This window comes from Ranitomeya imitator, chromosome 1 (genome assembly GCF_032444005.1).
Source record: "Ranitomeya imitator isolate aRanImi1 chromosome 1, aRanImi1.pri, whole genome shotgun sequence".
NCBI lineage: Eukaryota > Metazoa > Chordata > Amphibia > Anura > Dendrobatidae > Ranitomeya > Ranitomeya imitator.
In genome coordinates, this window is record NC_091282.1 from 888,663,541 (window position 1) to 888,690,349 (window position 26,809).

Sequence of the window (26,809 nt, forward strand, 5' to 3'; positions counted from 1 at the left end):
CTTTCACATAAGCGATTCTTGCCAAAGTCACTGCCGATTGTGTCATACTCACCAAAAGGGGAGGCAGCGCTAAAAGTGCCTAGGGCAGCAGAAACTCTAAATACGGCCCTGGGGGGCTACATTATATTCTGTGGGGGGACTGCATTATACTCAAGGTACTACATTATATTATGGGGGGCTACATCATACTATATGAGGGGTTACAGTATACTCTATGGGGGGCTGCATTATATTCTGTGGTGGGGCTGCATTATTCTCTCAGGGGACTACATAATATTATGGGGGCTACATCATACTATATGAGGGGGCTACAGTATACTCTATGGGGGGGCTGCATTATATTCTGTGGTGGAACTGCATTCTCTCAGTGGACTACATTATATTCTGTGGTGGGTGGCATTACACTATATGGGGGGGGGCTGCATTATACCCTATGGGGTGCTACATTATATTCTATGGTGGGGACTGCGTCATACCTGAGAGGGTTGCATTATATTTTGTGGGGTGCTGCATTATATTCTATTAGAGGGGACTGCATTATACTTTGAGGGGGCTACATTATATTCTGTGAGGGGGCTACCCCAACCCTTGCTACATTATTAAGACGTGAAGTACCTTATATTATACCCTGATATTAGCGCTTTTTACCGCACAATTGTTGGTCTTGTATCTATTTCTATGTAGCTACATAGTGGGCCCCAAGAATGATTTTCTCTGGTGGGCCCAAGGTGCTCCAGTCCGACGCTGGGTGTGTGTGCGGTTTGCATCTAACATGTGAACGGTGTGTGTGCGGTTTGCATCTAACATGTGAACGGTGTGTGTGCAGTTTGCATCTAACATGTGAATGGTGGGTGTGCGGTTTGCATCTAACATGTGAATGGTGTGTGTGCAGTTTGCATCTAACATGTGAATGGTGGGTGTGCGGTTTGCATCTAACATGTGAACGGTGTGTGTGCAGTTTGCATCTAACATGTGAACGGTGTGTGTGCAGTTTGCATCTAACATGTGAACAGTGTGTGTGCGGTTTGCATCTAACATGTGAACGGTGTGTGTGCGGTTTGCATCTAACATGTGAATGGTGTGTGTGCAGTTTGCATCTAACATGGGAGCGGTGTGTGTGCGGTTTGCATCTAACATGTGAGCGGTGTGTGTGCGGTTTGCATCTAACATGTGAGCAGTGTGTGTGCGGTTTGCATCTAACATGTGAGCGGTGTGTGTGCGGTTTGCATCTAACATGTGAGCAGTATATGTGCGGTTTGCATCTAACATGTGAGCGGTGTGTGTATGTTTTGCGACGAATATGTGAGCATTATGTGTACAGTTTGCATCTAACATGTGAACGTGTGTGTGCAGTTTGCAATGAATATGTGAGCATTCTGTGTGCAGTTGGCATCTAACATGTGAACGGTGTGTGTGCAGTTTGCATCTAACATGTGAACGGTGTGTGTGCAGTTTGCATCTAACATGTGAACGGTGTGTGTGCAGTTTGCATCTAACATGTGAATGGTGGGTGTGCGGTTTGCATCTAACATGTGAATGGTGTGTGTGAAGTTTGCATCTAACATGTGAACGGTGTGTGTGCAGTTTGCATCTAACATGTGAACGGTGTGTGTGCGGTTTGCATCTAACATGTGAACGGTGTGTGTGCGGTTTGCATCTAACATGTGAATGGTGTGTGTGCAGTTTGCATCTAACATGGGAGCGGTGTGTGTGCTGTTTGCATCTAAGATGTGAACGGTGTGTGTGTGGTTTGCATCTAACTTGTGAACGGTGTGTGTGCGGTTTGCATCTAATATGTGAGCAGTGTGTGTACGGCATGTATCTAATACAGTATGTGAGCGGTGTGTGTTAGGGCTGGCGGAACGCACCAAATAATATACAGGAAAGTATATTGTGCGTTCGCAGCCTGGGGTCCATTGTGCAGAGGTGACACCTACTGCTCGGTTATGGAGGACTATATGGCGGTATAATGTGAACACGCATGGGTTAACTTCACTCGGTATGTAAGGAGGCGAACCCTGTTGCTTCACAGGACTGCAACACTGCTGAGTGAACGCTAGTGTAAGGTCACAGGACTCTGCCCCAAGGATACAGGGTAGAGTCCCCCCAGACCCACTAGCGCTCGGCGCCGCAACTGCGGTGCCAGGGAGAAACTAAACTAATAGATTTAGCACACTAGGTGCACACAGCGCCACTCTGACAAATGCCACTAACCACCCTAACTAGGGCCTGGAAAGTGCACTTATTGCACATGGCACCGCACTAATGGACGCTGCTATTTGACGCAGTATTCTCATGCCTAGTGCTGGATGGTACAATCTGGCGCTAGTCAGCTCAAACACCCCGCCACATGCAACAATGCTAGGGAGCGGGATAATTAGGAGCTTTCACCAGATATCAAACACACATACACACACACACACACAATTTTAGTTTATACTAGACTAGAGCATGGCTGAGCGGCCATGCAAACCTTTTATAGTTGCAGCCTTCCGGTACCTTCCCAGTGATCCAATCAGATCTGCTTCGGGACATGAGCATGTGGCCTGCGACCTCCAATGATAGGTCATCCCACGGGCATGCTCAGTAGACAAAAAGCAGGACTTGGTCCCTGAAGCATCTGCTCGCCGCTGATTAATGCTGGTTACAATAGCTGGACATGGGACGGCAGCAGTAACCAGATGCTCAGCATCAGCTTGAGCAAGACGCTGGCACCGACATCTCTGCTGAGCAGGTTCCGCTGCAGCTGGGGAAGAATGGGAGACCACAGAGGACATGGTTCAAGATTCCCCCTGTGCAGTGACGGGAACTCCACACCTAACAGTGTGTGTGTACGGTTTGCATCTAATAAGTGAGTGGCGTGTACGGTTTGCATCAAATATGTGAGCAGTGTGTGCGGTTTGTATCTAGTGTGTGAACTGTAAGGCAGCATTTCAGGAGGACATCCAGCAGAGGGCGCATCACCACAACTGAAGGTAACTACAGATCATTGACCTACATTCCATTCATTCCCCGGGGTTTTACAGCCACGAGCACAGCTGTATTAGCAGAGCTCCTGGGTGTAAAATTAGTTAACCCCTTCAGATGGATTTACAGCGTGGGACGAGACTGATCATCGGAAGGTATGGTATATTGTTTATTTTTTATTTTTCCTTTTTTACAGAACGAGGGTATTCAGGTGGATTACCAGGATAATAAAATATTACAAAAACCTGTGTCTTTATTTCATTAAAATACTTTGTAATAATGTGTGTGTTTTTTAACCATTTCAGACAATTGGATTAATAATGGATAGGTGTCATAACTGACGCCTCTCCATTATTAATTTGGCTTAATGTCAATTTACAATAGCAAGGTGACATTAACCCTTCATTACCCCATATCCCACCGCTACACGGGAATGGGAAGAGAGCGGCCAAGTGCCAGAATAGGCGCATCTTCCAGATGTGCCTTTTCTAGGGTGGCTGGGGGCAGATGTTTTTAGCCAGGGGGGGCCAATAACCATGGACCCTCTCTAGGCTATTAATGTCTGCCCTCAGTCACTGGCTTTACCACTCTGGCGGAGAAAATTGCGCGGGAGCCCACGCCAATTTTTTTCCGTGATTTAACCCTTAAATATAATAGCTAGAGCGCCCAAATTTTGCACATACACACTACTAACATTAGTAGTGTGGAATATGCAAAAAAAAGGGGATATGAGATGGTTTACTGTATGTAAACCATGTCTCATATCATGTCGGGTTTGTGAAGGAGATAACAAAAGCTGGCAATTGAATTACCGGCTTTTAAGCTATCTAGCGCTGCATTAAATATAAATATATATATATAGGTGTCTCCCTGACATATATATATGTATATATACCTATTCTATGTGTATATATCTACTCTAATCTAACCTGTCAGTGTGATTTTACTGTACACTGCGCTGAATTACCGGCTTTTCAAAGGACAGCGGTGCGTTAAAATCGGACAGCAATACGGATGTCATACGGATGTTGCGATAAAAAAATTGCATGACACTCTCACGACAATCGCATACGTTACATCTGTTTTTTCAGTCCATAAATCGGACCGTTTTTTTTTTCTCACAAGTGGAAAAGATTCCTTATATGTGAGCTGTGTGTGTACTATATGTGAGTCCAGTGTGTGATAACGTTGGCTGTGATTCAGCTTCTGTGCGTGTCTATTTTGTTTCAGAGATTTTCAGCCCAAGGTCAAGCTAATCCTTTCTTGTGTATGCATATAATTGTGAGATCAGTGTTTCAGCCTCATTTGATAAATATTCCTGCTTAAATCTAATTTTCCAAGGATTTAGCAATTCTTTGCTTTGTTATATAGGTTATTAACAAATCCTCAACATAAAATATCTGATATTATATAGCACTGACATTGAAAGATAAGGAGCAGACATATAGGTGATTCTCACAAAATTAGAATTTCATCAAAAATTTAATTTGCTTTCAGTTCTTCAATACAAAAAAGTGAAACTCATATATTATATAGAGTCATTACAAACAGAGTGATCTATTTCAAGTGTTTTTTTCATTAATGTTGATGGTTATGGCTTACAGCCAATGAAAACCCAAAAATCATTATCTCAGTAAATTAGAATAATTAACAAAAAACACCTGCAAAGGCTTCCTAAGCAGTTAAAAAGGTCCCTTAGTCTGTTTCAGTAGGCTCTACAATCATGGGGAAGACTTCTGACTTGACAGATGTCTAGAACGCAGACATTGACATACTCCATAAGGAAGGTAAGCCACAAAAGCTCATTGCTAAAGAAGCTGGCTGCTCACAGAGTGCTGTATCCAAGCATATTAATGGACAGTTGAGTGGAAGGAAAACGTGTAGTACAAAAAGGTGCTTGAGGCTTGAGGCTTCTAGCTACATTTTGAAGTAGATAGTAAAGTTTGAGGCATGCATTCTCACTCTCTGTGGAAAAGATAGTGGGATGAACGAGTAGATTCAGATTCATTCCGTTCAGAGCTCCAGTCCTTTAAGACTTTGAGGGAGTATATTGCCCACCATTCTTGTGGTAAAAAGGACTTTGTCAGCTTGTTTCGTTCAGTGTTGGAGACATTTCGGATTTGTCATAGAAAAAGCCTGATATGTGTGCTTTTATTGCGCAAAGGGTGCTGCTCTTCAAGGGATTACAATTCTTATTTTATTTGCGGGACTTAAGTGCATCGGCTTCATATGTACAGAAATCTCTTTTCGGTATAGGATTTTTCTTGAAATTATGTATGGTCACAAATATTATAAAGCTCTTCATGATTAAATAGATGATACAGGAATGAAGGGAATGGAGGTATGGTAAAAATAATAATGGATAGCTAGTGACCAGTTTCCTTAGGATTGGACAGCTGTTAGCTGTCTTGGAAGTGATTTGTAGGGATTGTTGGAAGGTGGTCTTGTTCTGCTTTCTCATTTGCTTACTTTGGTGAATTACATAATAGGGAGTTGGTTACACCTAGTAAATCCAAGAAGTGAGGGTTGATCGCTAATGATGTGTTATTGGCACAAACCATAGAAATAAAATTTGTGTTAGGATATCCAAAGCAAATATTTTTTTGATGGGGACCATGGCTGCCTGCTAGGGCATCGAATTCCAGGTTCCCTGGTTTTGTCTAGTGAGGGAATGTGATGCCATTCGTGAAAGTGGCTATGTTTAAGTTGCTTTAGAAGGATAGTCTCTGCTTACTAGATATTATTTTAGTGCTGTTTTCAAGGCTGGGCTAAGAAAATTGTGTTTAAAAGCTTCAGAGTTCAGCTGGGTAGAATGAAATCAGAATGTTTCCAGTTTTATTATACTAGTTTACCATTGGTTTTGCTGGTTGTACGCATTCTTAGTTTCATTTTAGCATCCTGCATATAGTTGTCTTTCAGGTTCAGCTTTTAAAAATATTGTTTTTGTCATTGGTCATTCTTTTATTTACTGAGCCTGAGAAAAGAGCTGACATCAGGATGAGTGGCCTATAGATGGCCATCTGGATGCTTCAGAAACTGGAAAGAAGTGGAGTGCACCAGGCAGTTTGCAGGTAACGTGCAGGTGGTAATGACTTGTTTAAAATCAAAATGGGTGAACTTATTTTGTTAATAAAACATAATTTTTAGTTTTGGGGTGGAAGGAGAGAAGGGAAGAGTGGAAATAGTTTCCAAAAAGTTACATTGGTATGGTCAGAAGTGATTCCAAGGAAATACTGGCGTGGGTCAAAAAAAATAATAACCATCAAAATTAAAAAGACATCTTTTAAATGTACAGATCTCAAAATGTGGTCTGTGGTCTCACTAAATAGCATAGTTGTAAGGCATAGAAAACTATAAGGGGTTAATGCAGATTTGCTTTTGTTGGACTAGATTCATCTCAACCCTATAGGGCAGGGATGGGAAACCTCCAGCCACTTGACGGTAAATGTCATTTTCTCTTGATATATGCCTGCTCTTTAATTCTTCCTGTTTCCTATGTAATGTGTGCATCAGCCCCACTGTCTCCTATGCAATGTACAGTACAGACCAAAAGTTTGGACACACCTTCTCATTTAACCGCTTCATGACCTTGGGATTTTCCGTTTTTCCGTATTTGTTTTTTGCTCCCCTTTTTCCCAGAGCCATAACTTTTTTATTTTACCGTCAATATGGCCATGTGAAAGCTTATTTTTTGTGAAACGAGTTGTACTTTTGAACGACATCATTGGTTTTAGCATGTCTTGTACTAGAAAACAGGAAAAAAATTCCAAGTGCGGTGAAACTGCAAAAAAAGTGCAATACAACACTTGTTTTTTGATTGGCTTTTTTACTAGGTTCACTAAATGCTAAAACTGACCAGCCATTATGATTCTCCAGGTCATTAAGAGTTCATAGACACCAAACATGTCTAGGTTCTCTTTTATCTAAGTGGTGAAAAATAATTCCAAACTTTGCTAAAAAAAATTGCGCCATTTTCCGATACCCGTAGCATCTCCATTTTTCATGATCTGGGGTTGGTTGAGGGCTTATTTTTTGCATTCCGAGCTGGTGTTTTTAATGATAGCATTTTGGTGCAGATATCTTCTTTTGATCGCCCGTTATTGCATTTTAATTCAATATCGCGGTGACCAAAAAACGTAATTTTGGCGTTTTCAATTTTTTTCTTGCTACGCCGTTTAGCGATCAGGTTAATCCTTTTTTTATTGATAGATCGGGCAATTCTGAATGCGGCGATACCAAATATGTGTAGGTTTGATTTTTTTTTACTGATTTATTTTGAATGGGGCGAAAGGGGGGTGATTTAACCCCTTTACCCCCAAGGGTGGTTTGCACGTTAATGACCGGGCCAATTTTTACAATTCTGACCACTGTCCCTTTATGAGGTTATAACTCTGGAACGCTTCAATGGATCCTGGTGATTCTGACATTGTTTTCTCGTGACATATTGTACTTCATGACAATGGTAAAAATTATTTGATAGTACCTGCGTTTATTTGTGAAAAAAACGGAAATTTGGCGAAAATTATGAAAATTTTGCAATTTTCCAACTTTGAATTTTTATGCAATTAAATCACAGAGATATGTCACACAAAATACTTAATAAGTAACATTTCCCACATGTCTACTTTACATCAGCACAATTTTGGAACCAAAATTTTTTTTTGTTAGGGAGTTATAAGGGTTAAAAGTTGACCAGCAATTTCTCATTTCTACAACACCATTTTATTTTAGGGACCACATCTCATTTGAAGTCATTTTGAGGGGTCTATATGATAGAAAATACCCAAGTGTGACACCATTCTAAAAACTACACCCCTCAAGGTGCTCAAAACCATATTCAAGAAGTTTATTAACCCTTCTGGTGCTTCACAGGAATTTTTTGAATGTTTAAATAAAAATGAACATTTAACTTTTTTTCACAAAAAATGTAATTCAGCTCCAATTTGTTTTATTTTACCAAGGGTAACAGGAGAAAATGGACCCCAAACATTGTTGTACAATTTGTCCTGAGTATGCCAATACCCCACATGTGGGGGTAAACCACTGTTTGGGCGCATGGCAGAGCTCGGAAGCGAAGGAGTGCCATTTGACTTTTCAATGCAAAATTGACTGGAATTGAGATGGGACGCCATGTTTCGTTTGGAGAGCCCCTGATGTGGCTAAACATTGAAACCCCCCACAAGTGACACCATTTTGGAAAGTAGACCCCCTAAGGAACTTATCTAGAGGTGTGGTGAGCACTTTGACCCAACAAGTGCTTCACAGAAGTTTATAATGTAGAACCGTAAAAATAAAAAATCATATTTTTTCACAAAAATTATCTTTTTGCCCCCAATTTTTTATTTTCCCAAGGGTAAGAGAAGAAATTGGACCCCAAAAGTTGTTGTACAATTTGTCCTGAGTACGCTGATAGCCCATATGTGGGGGTAAACCACTGTTTGGGTGGATGGGAGAGCTCGGAAGGGAAGGAGCGCCGTTTGACTTTTCAAAGCAAAATTGACAGGAATTGAGATGGGACGCCATGTTGCGTTTGAAGAGCCACTAATGTGCCTAAACATTGAAACCCCCCACAAATGACACCATTTTGGAAAGTAGACCCCCTAAGGAACTTATCTAGAGGTGTGGTGAGCACTTTGACCCACCAAGTGCTTCACAGAAGTTTATAATGCAGAGCCGTAAAAATAAAACAAAATTTTTTTCCCACAAAAATTATTTTTTTAGCCCCCAGTTTTGTATTTTCCTGAGGGTAACAGGAGAAATTGGACCCCAAAATTTGTTGCCCAATTTGTCCTGAGTGCGATGATACACCATATGTGGGGGAACCACTGTTTGGGCACATGGGAGGGCTCAGAAGGGAAGGAGTGCCATTTGAATGCAGACTTAGATGGAATGGTCTGCAGGTGTCACATTGCGTTTGCAGAGCCCCTAATGTACCTAAACAGTAGAAACCCCCCACAAGTGACACCATTTTGGAAAGTAGACCCCCTTAGGAACTTATCTAGATGTGTGCTGAGCGCTTTGACCCACCAAGGGCTTCACAGAAGTTTATAATGGAGAGCCGTAAAAATAAAACAAAAATTTTTTCCCACAAAAATTATTTTTTAGCCCCCAGTTTTGTATTTTCCCGAGGGTAACAGGAGAAATTCGACCCCACAATTTGTTGTCCAATTTGTCCTGAGTGCGCTGATACCCCATATGTGGGGGGGAACCACTGTTTGGGCGCATGGGAGGGCTCGGAAGGGAAGGAGCTCCATTTGGAATGAGGACTTAGATGGAATGGTCTGCAGGTGTCACATTGCATTTGCAGAGCCCCTAATGTACCTAAACAGTAGAAACCTCCCACATGTGACACCATTTTGGAAACTAGACCCCCTAAGGAACTCATCTAGATGTGTTGTGATAGCTTTGAACCCCCAAGTGTTTCACTACAGTTTGTAACGCAGAGCCGTGAAAATTAAAAAAAAAAATCTTTCCCCCCAAAATTATTTTTTAGCCCCCAGTTTTGTATTTTCCCGAGGGTAAGAGGAGAAATTCGACCCCAAAAGTTGTTGTCCAATTTGTCCTGAGTACGCTGATACCCCGTATGTTGGGGGAAACCAACGTTTGAGCGCATGGCAGAGCTCGGAAGGGAAGGAGCGCCATTTGGAATGCAGACTTAGATGGAATGGTCTGCAGACGTCACATTGCGTTTGCAGAACCCCTAATGTACCTAAACAGTAGAAACCCCCCACAAGTGACCCCATATTGGAAACTAGACCCCCCAGGGAACTAATCTAGATGTGTTGTGAGAACTTTGAACCCCCAAGTGTTTCACTACAGTTTATAACGCAGAGCCGTGAAAATAAAAAATCTTTTTTTTTCCCACAAAAAATATGTTTTAGCCCCGAGTTTTGTATTTTCCCAAGGGTAGCAGGAGAAATTGGACCCCAAAAGTTGTTGTCCTATTTGTCCTGAGTACGCTGATACCCCATATGTTGGGGTAAACCCCTGTTTGGGCACACGGGAGAGCTCGGAAGGGAAGAAGCACTGTTTTACTTTTTCAACGCAGAATTGGCTGGAATTGAGATCGGACGCCATGTCGCGATTGGAGAGCGCCTGATGTGCCTAAACAGTGGAAACCCCCAATTATAACTGAAACCCTAATCCAAACACACCCCTAACCCTAATCCCAACAGTAACCCTAACCACACCTCTAACCCTGACACACCCCTAACCCTAATCCCAACTCTATTCCCAACCGTAAATGTAATCTAAACCCTAACTGTAACTTTAGCCCCAACCCAAACTGTAGCCCTAGCCCTAACCCTAGCCCTAACCCTAATCCTAACCCTAGCCCTAACCCTAGCCCTAACCCTAACCCTAGCCCTAACTCTAACCCTAACCCTAGCCCTAACCCTAACCCTAGCCCTAACCCTAACCCTAGCCCTAACCCTAGCCCTAACCCTAGCCCTAACCCTAACCCTAACCCTAGCCCTAACCCTAGCCCTAACCCTAGCCCTAACTCTAACCCTAGCCCTAATGGGAAAATGGAAATAAATACATTTTTTTAATTTTTCCCTAACTAAGGGGGTGATGAAGGGGGGTTTGATTTACTTTTATAGCGGGTTTTTTAGCGGATTTTTATGATTGGCAGCCGTCACACACTGAAAGACGCTTTTTATTGCAAAAAATATTTTTTGCGTTACCACATTTTGAGAGCTATAATTTTTCTATATTTTGGTCCACAGAGTCATGTGAGGTCTTGTTTTTTGCGGGACGAGTTGATGTTTTTATTGATAACATTTTCGGGCACGTGACATTTTTTGATCGCTTTTTATTCCGATTTTTGTGAGGCAGAATGACCAAAAACCAGCTATTCATGAATTTCTTTTGGGGGAGGCGTTTATACCGTTCCGCGTTTTGTAAAATTGATGAAGCAGTTTTATTCTTCGGGTCAGTACGATTACAGCGACACCTCATTTATATCATTTTTTTATGTTTTGGCGCTTTTATACGATAAAAACTATTTTATAGAAAAAATAATTATTTTTGCATCGCTTTATTCTCAGGACTATAACTTTTTTATTTTTTTGCTGATGATGATGTATGGTGGCTCGTTTTTTGCGGGACAAGATGACGTTTTCAGCGGTACCATGGTTAGTTATATCTGTCTTTTTGATCGCGTGTTATTCCACTTTTTGTTCGGCGGTATGATAATAAAGCGTTGTTTTTTGCCTCGTTTTTTTTTTTTTTTTCTTACGGTGTTTACTGAAGGGGTTAACTAGTGGGCCAGTTTTATAGGTCGGGCCGTTACGGACGCGGCGATACTAAATATGTGTACTTTTATTGTTTTTTTTTTATTATTTAGATAAAGAAATGTATTTATGGGAATAATATTTTTATTTTTTTTTTCATTATTTTGGAATATTTTTTTTTATTTTTTTTTACACATTTGAAATTTTTTTTTTTTACTTTGTCCCAGGGGGGGACATCACAGATCAGTGATCTGACAGTTTGCACAGCACTCTGTCAGATCACTGATCTGACTTGCAGCACTGCAGGCTTCACAGTGCCTGCTCTGAGCAGGCTCTGTGAAGCCACCTCCCTCCCTGCAGGACCCGGATCCGTGGCCATCTTGGATCCGGGGCTGGAGGGAGCAGGGAGGGAGGTGAGACCCTCGCAGCAACGCGATCACATCGCGTTGCTGCGGGGGGCTCAGGGAAGCCCGCAGGGAGCCCCCTCCCTGCGGGAAGCTTCCCTGTACCGCCGGCACATCGCGATCATCTTTGATCGCGGTGTGCCGGGGGTTAATGTGCCGGGGGCGGTCCGTGACCGCTCCTGGCACATAGTGCCGGATGTCAGCTGCGATAAACAGCTGACACCCGGCCGCGATCGGCGGCGCTCCCCCCGTGAGCGCTGCCGATCGCATATGACGTACTATTGCGTCCTTGGGAAGTAAAGCCCACCCCACATGGACGCAATAGTACGTCTAATGGCAGAAAGGGGTTAAACTTTTATATTTTTTTTATTTTTTTCACATTTTTTTTAAACTCTTTTTTAACTTTTGCCATGCTTCAATAGCCTCCATGGGAGGCTAGAAGCTGGCACCACTCGATCGGCTCTGCTACATAGCAGCGATCATTAGATCTCTGCTGTGCAGCAGAAATGCAGGTGTGCTATGAGTGCCGACCACAGGGGGCGCTCACAGCAGGCCGGCATCAATAACCATAGAGGTCTCAAGGACCTCTATGGTTACCATTCTGATGCATCGCTGACCCCCGATCATGTGACCGGGTCGGCGATGCGTTCATTTCCGGCCGCCCGGCTGGAAGCGCCGGTTAAATGCCGCTGTCAATGTTTGACAGCGGCATTTAACTAGTTAATAGCGGCGGGTGAATCGCGATTTCAACCGCCACTATTGCGGGCACATGTCAGCTGTTCAAAACAGCTGACATGTCCCGGCTTTGAAGCGAACTCACCGCCGGAGCCCTGCATCAAAGCGCGGTATCTGACCTCGGACGTACTATCCCGTCCGAGGTCAGAAAGAGGTTAAAGACTTTTCTGTATTTTCATGACTATGAAAATTGTTAATTCACACTGAAGGCATCAAAACTATGAATTAATGCATGTGGAATTATATACTTAACAAAAAAAGTGTGAAACAACCGAAAATATGTCTTATATTCTAGGTTCTTGAAAGTAGCCACCTTTTGCTTTGATGACTGCTTTGCACACTCTTGGCATTCTCTTGATGAGCTTCAAGAGGTAGTCACCGGGAATAGTGACTTCACAGGTGTGCCCTGTCAGGTTTAATAAGTGGGATTTCTTGCCTTATAAATGGGGTTGGGACCTTCAGTTGTGTTGTGCAGAAGTCTGGTGGATACACAGCTGATAGTCCTACTGAATAGACTGTTAGCTGCTTTCTTCTTGCCATAAAACACATTCTAAGTAAAGAAAAATGTGTGGACATCATTACATTAAGAATTGAAGGTCAGTCAGTCCGAAAAATTGGGAAAACTTTGAAAGTATCGCCAAGTGCAATTGCAAAAACCATCAAGCGCTACAAAGAAACTGGCTCACATGAGGACCGCCCCAGGAAAGGAAGACCAAGAGTCACCTCTGCTTCTGAGGATAAGTTTATCTGAGTCACCAGCCTCAGAAATCGCAGGTTAACAGCAGCTCAGATTAGAGACCAGGTCAATGCCACACAGAGTTCTAGCAGCAGACACATCTCTACAACAACAGTTAAGAGGAGACTTTGTGCAGCAGGCCTTCATGGTAAAATAGCTGCTAGGAAACCACTGCTAAGGACAGGCAACAAGCAGAAGAGACTTGTTTGGGCTAAAGAACACATGGAATGGACATTAGACCAGTGGAAATCTGTGCTTTGGTCTGATGAGTCCAAATTTGAGATCTTTGGATCCAACCACCGTGTCTTTGTGTGACGCAGAAATGGATGGACTCTACATGCCTGGTTCCCAATGTGAAGCAAGGAGGAGGAGGTGTGATGTGTAGGGGTGCTTTGCTGGTAACACTGTTGGGGATTTATTCCAAATTGAAGGCATGCTGAACCAGCATGGCTACCACAGCATCTTGCAGCGGCATGCTATTCCATCCAGTTTGCGTTTAGTTGGACCATCATTTATTTTTCAACAGGACAATGACCCCAAACACACCTCCAGGCTGTGTAAGAGCTATTTGACCAAGAAGGAGAGTGATGGGGTGCTACGCCAGATGACCTGGCCTCCACAGTCACCAGACCTGAACCCAATCGAGATGGTTTGGGGTGAGCTGGACCTCAGAGTGAAGGCATAAGGGCCAACAAGTGCTAAGCATCTCTGGGAACTCCTTCAAGATTGTTGGAAGACCATTTCCTGTGACTACCTCTTGAAGCTCATCAAGAGAATGCCAAGAGTGTGCAAAGCAGTCATCAAAGCTAAAGGTGGCTATTTTGAAGAACCTAGAATATAAGACATAATTTCAGTTGTTTCACACTTTTTTGTTAAGTATATAATTCCACATGTGTTAATTCATAGTTTTGATGCCTTCAGTGTGAATGTACAATTTTCATAGTCATGAAAATACAGAAAAATCTTTAAATGAAAAGGTGTGTCCAAAATTTTGGTCTGTACTGTATGTACACCAGCCCAAGTGTCTCCTATGTGCTGTATATACACCAGCCCTAGTGTTTCCTATGTGATGTATATACACCAGACCTAGTGTCTCCTATGCGATATACGGTATATACACCAGTCCCGGTGACTCCTATGTAATGCATACATCAGTTTCGGCTCAGTGTCTTTTATGTGATGTGTGCGGCAGTCTCAGTGTATCATACGTGATATAAATACCGCAGACGTCCCACTGCGTGAGTTCCTATAAATGTAAAGTGAGCAGATATGCATTTCCTACTGTGAGGAGACATCCATTATAATTTAGTTCAGTGTTCAGAACACCTTCCTGCTGTGATCAGTTCATTACAAAACTTATCGCAAAGAATCGACTGCTCTCCAGACCGACAAAAACATGGAAAAGCAGCTGTGAATTGCAGCATAATTAATACTACCTAGCATCACACATCTCACCAAAAAGAAGCATTTCCAGCCATCACATTAGGGGTGACTTAATTATTTGTATACAGCAGGATCGTTTCCAAGGTGATAATTTTTTATGACCCATGACTGATGTTAGAAGTTTACAAATGGCCTTGGCAGAATAAAAGTTCCCCGCATTTTTGACATTTCTGCTAGATGGGTTAGAGAAAGCATTGATTTTTTGGGAGGTGTGGTTGGTCGGAAGAGACTGTAGGGGTGCACTGCTTCCTCCATGTCAGCGGAGACATTATTTAGTCGGCAGTGTCCACTGTTTCCCAGCGTTTGGCCCTCTGGAAGAAAAAGAAAGGACCCACTTCATCCAGACTGGCATTGTTTATGCTGGTCTTAATGAGCTCGAGTGAGTAAGCCTCTTAACCTTCAGTTAATCCCGCCAAAATACTATTGGTTGCATGCACCTTGCTGTGCTATGACTCTAGTAAGGTTTTTGGCAAAAGATACAGGTAATCAAAAAATTAGCCGAGCTGGCATTGCCATGACCTATCCCACCCTCATTCCAACCCAGCTCCACTCAACAGGGCAGAGAAGTACGCCTTTGCAGGAGCGCTGATGCCGTGGAACAATGAAGAAGCTGGAGGGTGGCATCGCAAGAAGATGAGAGGCGCCGGACCCGGACCTGCGACACTCATTGGACCGGACCGCACAGGACCGCCCCCCTGGGTGTGTATAATACAACTTATTTTTGCTCACTTGCAGGTCGGTCTGAGGGCTTATCTACAGCATTATAGAATGCCGCAGATTAGCCCTGAAAGGCAGTGGCCACATCTTATAGCGGCAAAATCTAGGTTCCCTTTAAACAATATTTTCACAATTTACTTAATTGTGAGATTGGACTCTAGCATTGAAAATAGTGACATATTTAATTTTTTTGTGTTATCTTGTAAAACAGGTTATTAACACTTCGAAATGTGAAATTCCTTTTTCTTATTTTTTTTTTTAAATAAGGATGAAGTTAACCAAATTCTGGAGACAAACCTATGGCTTCGGCATGTAAGTATTAGTAGTGTTAAGCTTGAAACTGTTAAATCCTCATACTAACTCATCTTGAGGGTTCACCCTATAGACTGGCATATTTAAAGGGATTTTCCACCACTTTGATATTGATGATTCTTGAACTGCAGCTCAGCCCCGTTCAAATGAATGGGGCTGTTTTCTCGTATAACCAGTACTCAGTAAATCACAACATTACATAGTGATATTCCACCAGGCAGATATGCAGTTAACAACAAGTAGACGGAGCAGCTCGGCAAGTGAGTATTTCTGATCCGCAGCCACAGCCGTCACCAATAGCAGCTGATCTGCGAGGGTGCCTATCCCAAGGATAGGTCATCAATGTAAAAGTAGTTGACAACCTCTTTAAGTACAATTGACATGCTATCTTTATTATGCAGATTAATACAGTCACAACAATATTTAGTTTATATACTGTATTTGATTTTTTAAGATTTTGTTACTTTTGCAGAAAAAAACAACAGCAAAAAAAAACAACGACATTATTAGGGTGACCGTATTCTGAAATTTTATTTTCTGTAAATGGAGCTGTATGAGTGCTGATACCATTTTTGAGTACCTATAGGTTTTTGATAATTTATTAATTAATTTATTGGTAAAAAAAACAATACATCTAAAATAGTTTTTTGTTTATTTTTTATAGAGTTCACTTTACAGTATAATTAACATGTTAATTTTGTTCCTGCAGGTTAATATGATTAAGGTGGTGCTGTTGTATTTTGTGGAATGAGCTGTAGTTTTATTAATATGATTTTGGGATATATGCAACTTTTTGAACACTTTTTATTTAATTTTATTGTCAAGCAAATATTAACAAAAACAGCAATTCTGGCATGTTTTTTCAGATCTTTTTAATTACGGAATAAGTACTAATATAATGTTATCGTATGGATCCTTATAAACAATAACAAATACGTTTTGTTTTTCCATGGTGGGGACGTTTGTTTTTTCACAAGTAAATCATATTTTTTGTTATTAATACTAGGATATTTTACATTGGACGCAGCGTCGCGGACGCAACGCACGACGCACGAAAGACGCATGTAAAACGCAGGCTTTTTTGACGCATGCGTTCAACCTCTTTTTATATATATAGGGTCTTTTCAGTGTCTAGACACCGTCTATACAAGAACGCATGCGTCATACAACGCACAACAACGCAAGTACTTGCGTCTTCTGCGTTGCCAATACACTTCAATGGGGTTTTTGACGCATCGACGACGCAAATGCAACGCAAGTGCGACGCATGCATTTTTTTTAAATTTGGGATGCAGAAAAAATGCAACATGTTGTGTTTGCCGCGCCCTGGCAGGTGCGTCGAAACGACGCATGCGTCGCAAAACGCATGACAACGCATGCCCATGCGTCCCCAATGTTAAAGATAGGGACGCATGACGCATGCGTTGTTTTGCGGCGACGACGCTGCGTCCAAAGACGCGAATGTGAACGTACCCTTAAAAACATTTTTTTACAATACTTAATTGTACGGCATATCCCCAGTGTATGCCATAAACATCTGACTGATGCGAGTCCCAGACCTAGGACCTGCACCTGACCTGATCTTGTGAATTGGATTCTTTCTCATTCCACTGGAAATGGGTCACTTTCTCCACTAGTTTATAAGTTCCAAATTTTGCGTAGCAATTAACGTGAGCTAAAGCAACACATATCTAACAGGCCCTAATAACATTAAAAATAACTAAATGACTCTGCACATGATCTCCTGTATACATATTTGCTATCATGTGTTTACTTGATATAAGTTCTTGACTTGCCATTTATCCCTCAGGGTCTTAAAATTTCTCCTTGTGGAGAGTACCAAGTTGGAGTAGGGAGCCTAATAGGCCATGCAATGTTCCTCTGGAAATTTAAATATGCAACTAACTTCTTCAGAGAGGAACAGGACAGGAACTCTAGAGACACATATTGGAGGAAGCAATCCAAAAAGTCAATGACTGCACATCCAAAATGCATCTAAACATAAAGAATAATTTTAAAAAGATGTGGGGTGCCATCTATTTTTGGTAACGAGCTTCAGGCTTATATTATCAGGTTGGGAAGGTTCCTGGTTGTTGCGTTCGACCCAGTTTAAAAATACAAGCCCGCAGCTGCCCCAGAATTGGCACATCACATTACATTCGCCAATTCTGTTGCTTTGCCTGGGTCTTCCCGATTGCCCTGGTGAAATCAGGGTAATAATTGGGGTTGATGACAGCTGGATTTGTCAAGAATCACATCTGACATCAATCTCTGGGGTTAGTAATGGAGAGGTATCTAACAGACAGCCTCATTATTAACCCAGTAATCTACTATATAAAGCTGAATGTGTGTATGTGTGTGTGTATGTGTGTGTGTGTGTGTGTGTGTGTGTGTATGTCCGGGATTGGCATCTGCACCGTCGCAGCTACAGCCACAAAATTTTGCACAGTCACACGTCTGGACCCCGAGAGCGTCACAGGCTATATTGTGAGGCGAAATTTTAACCCCGCGCGTTCCAATTCACCAAACAATTTTGCCCCTATCTACATAATGGGGAAAAAAGTGAAAGGAAAAGTGTTGGAAGCGTCGCAGCTACAGAAACAAAATTTTGCACAGTCACACGTCTGGACCCTGAGAGCGTCATAGGCTACGTTGTGAGGTGAAATTTTAACCCCGCGTTTTCCAATTCACCAAACAATTTTGCCCCTATCTACATAATGGCGAAAAAAGTGAAAGGAAAAGTGTTGGAGGCGTCGCAGCTACAGAAACAAAATTTTGCACAGTCACACGTCTGGACCCTGAGAGCGTCATAGGCTATATTGTGAGGCGAAATTTTAACCCCGCGCTTTCCAATTCACCAAACAATTTTGCCCCTATCTACATAATGGGGAAAAAGTGAAATGAAAAGTGTTGGAGGCGTCGCAGCTACAGCCACAAAATTTTGCACAGTGACACGTCTGGACCCCGAGAGCGTCATAGGCTATGTTGTGAGGTGAAATTTTAACTCCGCGCTTTCCAATTCAACAAACTATTTTTCCCCTATCTACATAATGGGGAAAAGTGAAAGGAAAAGTGTAGGAGGCAAATTGACAGCTGCCAGATGTGAACAAGGGGGACTTAAAGAATGAGAGCGATGGCGCAAAAGAGTATATACCGTACAGTTGCTAAGGTGGGGCCCCGACATTAGATACTCACCACACATGGGGATATGAACACACACACAAAATGCAACACACACTACCACGTGCTTGAACACATATTACCCTCAGCACACATTTCACCACACATACACCAACCTCGCCACATAAAAGTCGAAACACAAAAGTCGCCGCTCAAAACTCGCCACGCGCAAAACTCACCACATGCAAAAACTAGGCTCACGCAAAACTCGCCACAAGTGCAAAACTCACCTCATGGAAAACTCGCCACACGCAAAACTTGCACACGCGGAAAAATTGCCACATGCACAAAATTTGCAACACATGCAAAAGTTGCCTCACACAAAACTTGCACATACTCAAAAGGCACCAGACATAAAACTCACCACGCGCAAAACTCGCCATGCCCAAAACTTGCTGCACACAACTTGCTACACTAACCTGTCACATGCAACTTGACACACAAAAAGTTGCTACACGCATGTTGCCACACAAAACTCATCTCACAAAAGTCGCTACATGCATGTCGCCACACACAACTCAACACACACAACTTGACAAACGAAACTCGCCCTAAAACACACACAAGTCTGGTATTAGCCTTCAAAAATAAAAATCTGATTAATAAGCAGACAAACTACAAGAGCAACAAATGTACCATATAGGAAATACAGCAGCTGTCAGTCACATGACCTGTCTATTATGTGTATGTGTGAGCTAATATATACTGCCAGGGGGAGGGCTTCCTGTTGGCTGGGGATTTATCAGGCTGCCAATTTATCTTACAAATACTGAGGTAAAAATACTGAGCAAATAACGTGTTAACGAGGTCTAATACAGGAGATCACACTGGTATATACTATATACAGGAGGAGATGACATACAGGTATATACTATATACAGGAGGAGATGACACACAGGTATATACTATATACAGGGGAGATGACACACAGATATATACTATATACAGGAGAGATGACACACAGGTATATACTATATAGAGGAGGAGATGACATACAGGTACATACTATATACAGGAGGAGATGACATACAGGTATATACTATATACAGGAGGAGAAGACACACAGGTATATACTATATACAGGAGCAGATTACCTACAGGTATATACTATATACAGGAGGAGATGACATACAGGTATATGCTATATATAGAAGATGACATACAGGTATATACTATATACAGGAGGAGATGACACACAGATATATACTATATACAGGGGAGATGACACACGTATATACTATATATATAGAAGATGACATACAGGTATATACTATATATAGGAGGAGATGACATACAGGTATATACTATATATAGGAGGAGATGACTTACAGGTATATACTATATATAGGAGGAGATGACATACAGGTATATACTATATACACGGGAGATGACACACAGCAGGTATATACTATATACAGGGGAGATGACATACAGGTATATACTAAATACAGGAGATGACATACAGGTGTATACTATATATAAGGGAGATGGCAAACATGTACTGTATATACTGAGGTGAAAATGAGAGGTGTGAGGTGAAAATGAAAAGGTGTGAGTGCAAAATGAGAGGAGTGAGGGAAAATAGTGTAGTGATCGGAAAATGACAGATGTGAGGTCGAAATGACAAGTGTTAGGGGGGAATGAGAGGAGTGAGGGAGAAAATGAGAGGTGTGAGGGAGAAAATGAGAGATGTGAGGGGGAAAATTAAAGATGTGATTGGGAAAATGAGAGGCGTGATGGGAAAATAAGAGAAGTGACGTGCTATAACTAACCACAGATATTTACTATGCCCAGGCAACGCCGGGCTCTTCAGCTAGTTAAAAATAAAAACAGACAGACAGAAAAAATTCTTTATTTGAAAAAAAACACACAGAAAAAAAACACTTTATGTTAAGAAAGACTCCCCCACACTATCACTCATTCTCTAATTTATTTTAAATTGTTTCCTCTGATGTCCCGGCATCTTTGAATAGCAGTAAAGTACTGTTAATCACAGGCATTGGGTAGTGAGAACAACTCTCATCAGTGCCGCTGGCTCAATGCTTCTCGTAATGAGAGCCAGCTGCTCTGCTGAGAGCTTTCGTCACTACATTGCTTATAAATAGTAGCATTTACTGCTCTTCAGAGACACAGGAGACAGCGAGAAATTTGGATTACGTTGGAGGAGCGTCGTGGGAACATTTTTTTTAAATAAATTGTGTGTGTGTGCGCTTTTATTTAAATAAAGTATTTTTTTCTGCGCGTGTGTATTTTTCTCTTTGTAATTACTGGGCTAGTAAGGGGGTGCCTCTCCATTACTAACTTTTGAGATTGATTCCAGCTGACGTTACACAGCTGACATTGACTGCAAAAAACATTACCCTGAATGCCACCGCACCAGGGCAACCCGGGAAGAGCTGGGCCAAGCGTCAGAATTGGTGCATCTAACAAATGCGCCAATTCTGGGGTTGCTATGGGCTGGTATTTTTAGCCTGGGAAAGACCAATATGCATGGACCTTCCCAGTCTGATAAAATCAGCCCCCAACTGTCTGCTTTAATTTGGCTGGTTATCAAAAATAGGGGGGATTCCACATTGTTTTTTTAAATATATTTGTTAAGTAAATAAATGAAAAAAACAACAACATGGAATCCTCCCTATTTTTGATAACCAGCACAGGTAAAACAGACAGCTAGGGGCTGATGTTATCAGGCTGGGAAGTTGCATGGATATTGGCTCCTTCTCAACCATTCTCATCCATTAGATGCGCCAATTGTGGTGCTTTGCCCAGCTCTTCCAGGTTGCCACGGTGCGGTGGCAATTGGGGTAATATTTTTTTGGGTTGAAGTCAGCTATGTAATGTCAGCTGGCACCAACCCCAAAAGTTAGTAATGGAGAGGCATCTATCAGACTCTTCCATTACTAACCTAGTTAGTAAATAGAGAAAAAAACACACACACAGAAAAAATACTTAATTTTGAATAAACACACACACAGAGAACAGTTTATTTGAAAAACACTCCCCCACACTTCCCTCTTTCACCAATTTATTACAAAAAATGTTGACACGCAGGTCCAAAGAAATCCAATTTCCTTAATGTGTCAGGCAAATTTGAATAGCAGTTGTAAGGCAGTGACTGGTGTCACAGGTAGGGGTCGCTGTGTGTTCTCCTCAGGTTGTGCATGCAGACGGATGAAGACCATAGGTGTGCATGGCAGACATGGATTTCTGGTCCAAGTTTTCCATATGGCTGAAAGCCACAGGTTTGTTTGTTAAAAAGCCTGCAGTAAGGGGTATGGGTGTGTCAGGTGTCAGGTGCAACGTCATGTCAGTCTGGTGTGTGCTGGTGTGCAGAGTGGAGGCCTGCAGAGCGCTGGCTGAGTGCATGAAGGCACAGGACAGTGGAGCCAGCAGTTATGGCAGCTGAAAAGCCTGACACCCACAGCATATACAGCGATGCAAGTTGTCCATGGTAACTGGTCTCGAATGTGGACAGTCCTATGCCCGGAGGTGCCGGAGGTGGATGTCCTGTGCCTGAAAGAGTCGAATGTGGACAGTCATGTGCCCGGAGGTGCACCAGAGGTGGATGTCCTGTGCCCGAAAGAGAACTGGCATGTGTAACGATTGCAAACAGGTGGATATGATGGCCGGCTGCTATCCGAAGGATATCCTGGGCTGTGTACGGCTGTATGAATAAAGAGTCTGTGATGCAGCGATGCAGGACACCCACGGGAACTAGCCAGAGGAGGACTGGCGTGTGTAGAGTCTGCAACATGTGAAGCTGTGTTTGGAGACTGTAAAATGGCATGCGGTCGCCCCATGGATACTGTACAAGGAGAGGTCCGGCATGTTTAGTGACTGCAATCTAAAGCCGTATGATGTGTAGTGCTATGAGACGGGCACTGAGACGAGATGCAAGTGTGTGTATTTAACTTTGATGTCGTGTACTGTAAAATGCTATGAGCCTTTAAGTGTGAAGTAACACAGTAAAGAGACTTTTGTGTTTGAACTTTGTGGCTTACTGCCTCTTCACTGCATATGATGCTAATGTGGCACTCCAGGAGTTCAGGTACCACAGTGGTACTGCCTTCCTCTCGGGGAGGATAATGTCATGCCTGGAAACGAGGATCCCTTTGGTAGGTAACCTGTACATGCAACACATTCTGACTCCAGGCCAGAAGGGGGAGCTCTAAACCCGATTTCAGGGGAACTTCCCTCTATACATTCTGGTCTGGAGGAGGAGTTAGGTAGTTTGTAGCAGACAAGGAACAGAACCGGAAGACAGGAAATTGAAAGTGACTTGCCCACATTACACCCTGAGGTACAGCAACATCCAGAGCCCGGAGTCACTGTGGATAGAGACCCCACATTAAACGGCTCGCTTTGCGTATCATGCAGGAACTGTCCCAGGACATAGAGAACATGAGGACCTTGTGAGAGGCTTAAGGCAGCAAGGGACTACAACACAGCACTAGAAGGAAGGCTTCCAACCCCACCTGGTTAGGGGGATTCCAGGTTCACTTCCAAGCTGGCTGGACCACACCAGTACCTGTGATCCGGCACTCTGGACTGCGGTTGCCTGAACTCTACAGTAAAGAGGTAAAGAGACTGCAACATGTGTCCTCTGTTTCTTTGTACACCACCTACCATCTTTATCTACTACACCAGGAGCCCTGGGGACCCAGCTTCACCTGTGGGAAGCCATGCCATCCCTGCTGCCATAACATCACCCCAGAGGACCCCTTTAAGCAGCGTCGGTCATCCCTGACCGAATACCACAGCTGGCGTCACGAACATTTATTATTGTACTAACCCCTTTAAAGACTTTTCCCTTCGCAATTATGGCAGTCTTTTCTTTATCCGCCTCTGCCATGGGAACCTGCCAATACCCACAAATGAGATCTTCTTCTCCTCATCAGGATCCGTTGAAGTGCTGTGTGCACGAAACATCCGTCGTTCGTTTGTTTCCACATCCTTCCCTGCCGCTACTTTGTATGTCCGACTAAAAGTATGTCTATGTTTTGACCATAGTGGACCATTACTCCAGATTCCTGGTAGTCGTGCCTGTCAAAGACCAAACAGCGAAGACGGCAGCCAAGACCTTCCAACAACACTTTTGTTGACCACACAGATACCCTGAAAAGGTGCTCACCAACCAAGGCCCAGCCTTTCAGGCAGAAATTTTCCAAGGGTTCTGAAACCTGTATGGATGCAAGAAAATTAGAACAACGCTGTACCATCCGCAGACAAATGGCATGTGTGAGAAGATGAACCAGGTGGTAATTGACCTGTTGAAAACCTTGCCTTTGGAAGAAAGAAACTTGTGGCCAGAGAAGTTGCCGGACTTGCTAGATCTGTACAATCATATCCCGGTGAATTCCACCAACTGCACTCCAGCCTACCTAATGAGAGGAAGACCTAGCAAATTACCTGTTGACCTTGATATGGGAGTCCTAACACCAGAAACAACATCACCAGGTGCAGATTGGGATACTGAGCGACAGCAGAAATACTGCCAAGTACAAGAATGTGTGGAAAGAAGTCTGTCCCAGGCAAGTCAAAGGCAGGAGAGAAACTATAACCAGCGTGCCCCTGCAATTCCCTTGTCACCAGGTGAACAAGCTCTAAAATGGAAAAGAAGAATGCACAAACTTGATGATCAGTGGGAAGCAGAACCATACACCATCTTACAGTCAAACTTTAAAAATACTAAAGTGTGTCTCATAAGCAAAGATGGAGGAGAAACCTCAACTGCGGTATCTAGAGATCATTTTAAGGTATGCCCTGACCAACTGAGAGACAGAGAGAAAGACTCAGGTACTTATCAACCCATGGAGGAAGAGGAAAAGAAAATGCATACCATTCTTGGAGATTTTCCCCAGTCATGGACTCAAGTAAATCAAGACATAGTGATGCCTGTTTTGACCTTTCCCCAGTTGGAAATACCAGAGGGAGATGTGACTCAAAATCAATCTGAACCAGAAGAGACTCCACACCAGCGGGCTCAAGCAGCAGATGTCACACCAGCAGTGGCGCAAGAGAATCCACCCCCTGCTATCGGTGAATCTGTCATGCCCACAGTGAGCAGAAGTACCTAGAATCCCCAGTAGTGTAGCCATAAGAGAGCGCATAGCACCAGTGATAGCAAGCCTAGTGAATCTGGTCAAATCACCCTCAATGCCTGTGCTGCATAGATCTACCCATAGTACCAGAGGTCAGATCCCAGCCCATTACAGGGACTAAAAATGTAAAAATGTCAATAATTGGTGTTACCTGTTTAAAAATATTTGCTCATATTTATTGAAAATCTTAGATGGACAATAGAGTAAAGAAAGGTGAATTACCTAAAAACTTTACTGTAAATAGTTGGCACCTCTTAAGGTGCATCTGATGGTTTTACCATGCCCTGGTAGTGTGAGTAGAACCCTGTTGCTTCCTCAGACCAAAGAAAAACCGTTTGGCGTGGCCGAAGACAAGGTCTGGATGTTATGCCTTGTAGCCCGCATAAGACCTACGTTGGGGGTTTAGAACTGGTGAACAAGGACATCCTGGTATAAGACCAGTCATACTTATATAAATTCCTGTAAGGGAAGAAAAAGTTTGCATATTTCCTAACCTGTATTGTTTATGTTTTCTTTTCCCAGTCTGGGAGTACTGGATTTAATGGGGGAGGGATGTGGCACCCCAGGAGTTCAGGTACCACAGTGGTACTGCCTTCCTCTCGGGGAGGGTAATGCTATGCCTGGAAATGAGGGGGATCCCTTTGGCAGGTAATCTGTACATGCAACATGTTCTGACTCCAGGCCAGAAAGGGGAGCTCTAAACCCGGTTTCAGGGGAACTTCCCTATATGCATTCTGGTCTGGAGGAGGAGTTATGTAGTCTGTAGCAGACAAGGAACAGTGAAGGTGCACATGAGAAGTCAGGAGCTAGAGGAGAGCTGTGATAGAGCTCCTTCTAAGCTGAAGCACAGAAACCGGGCACCGGGAGCTCGAGGCTGTGCGGAACTACATGTCCCACGGCAGAACTGGAGGGCAGGAAATTGAAAGTGACTTGCCCACATTACACCCTGAGGTACAACAACATCCAGAGCCCGGAGTCACCGTGGATAGAGACCCCAATGAAATGGCTCGCGTTGCCTACCATGCAGGAACTGTCCCAGGACAGAGAGAATGTGAGGACCTTGTGAGAGGCTTAACGCAGCAAGGGACTATAACACAGCACTAGAAGGAAGGCTTCTAACCCCACCTGGTTAGGGGATTTCAGTTTCACTTCCAAGCCGGCTGGACCACACCAGTACCTCTGATCCGGTACCCTGGACTGCGGTTGCCTGAACTCTACAGTAAAGCGGTAAAGAGACTGCAACTTATGTCCTCTGTTTCTTTGTACACCACCTACCATCTTTATCTATTACACCCAGCTTCACCTGTGGGAATCCATACCATCCCTGCTGCCATAATATCACCCCAGAGGACCCATTTAAGCAGCGTTGGTCATCTCTGACCGAATACAACAGGTGGCGTCACGAACATTTATTATTTTACAAACCCCTTTAAAGACTTTTCCCTTAACTTGGGCGCCCAGGGCCACGGACTGGGTCACTGCCACCGTGACACATCCTTTTAAGTACTGGACCTGGTACTGAGTACCCCACGGCCCTGGCAGGTATTCCACTACCGCTGCATTACATAGTAAAGTGAGTCACTACCTGGCCCCTGTGAATAGTGGTCACTTTACTGCTATTCACATTTGCCTGACACATCAAGGAAAGTGGATTACTTTGGACCTGCATGTCAACATTTTTTGTAATAAATTGGTGAAAGTGGGAAAGTGTTTTTTCAAATAAACTATTTTTTCTGTGTGTGTTAGGGGTCGAGTTCTCGCTTCTGCACAGGGGGAATCTCAAGCCACCTCCGCTGCGGTCTCCCATTCTTGTCCAGCCGCAGTGGAGTCTGCTCAGCAAGGACGTCGGTCCCAGCGTCTTGCTCATTCTCACTCTGTTCTGAGAGTTACTGCTGCTTCTCCAGTCTCTGCCATTAAAGTCAGTGCTGGTCAGCAGCGAGCGGACTTCTCTGGGACTAAGTCCTTGTCTGCACGTACTGA

The 26,809-nt window shown here is 43.2% G+C and overlaps 1 protein-coding gene across 1 annotated transcript in view; it reads left to right on the forward strand.

Moving 5' to 3' along the window:
• The window catches only part of CHRNA6 (cholinergic receptor nicotinic alpha 6 subunit), a 51,847-nt gene that overhangs the window by 17,583 nt on the left and 7,455 nt on the right, over positions 1 to 26,809 (forward strand). The window contains exon 3 of the mRNA XM_069743157.1: positions 15,504 to 15,548. Within this exon, the coding sequence (XP_069599258.1) occupies positions 15,504 to 15,548 (45 nt within the window). The remainder of the gene's footprint in view (positions 1 to 15,503; positions 15,549 to 26,809) is intronic.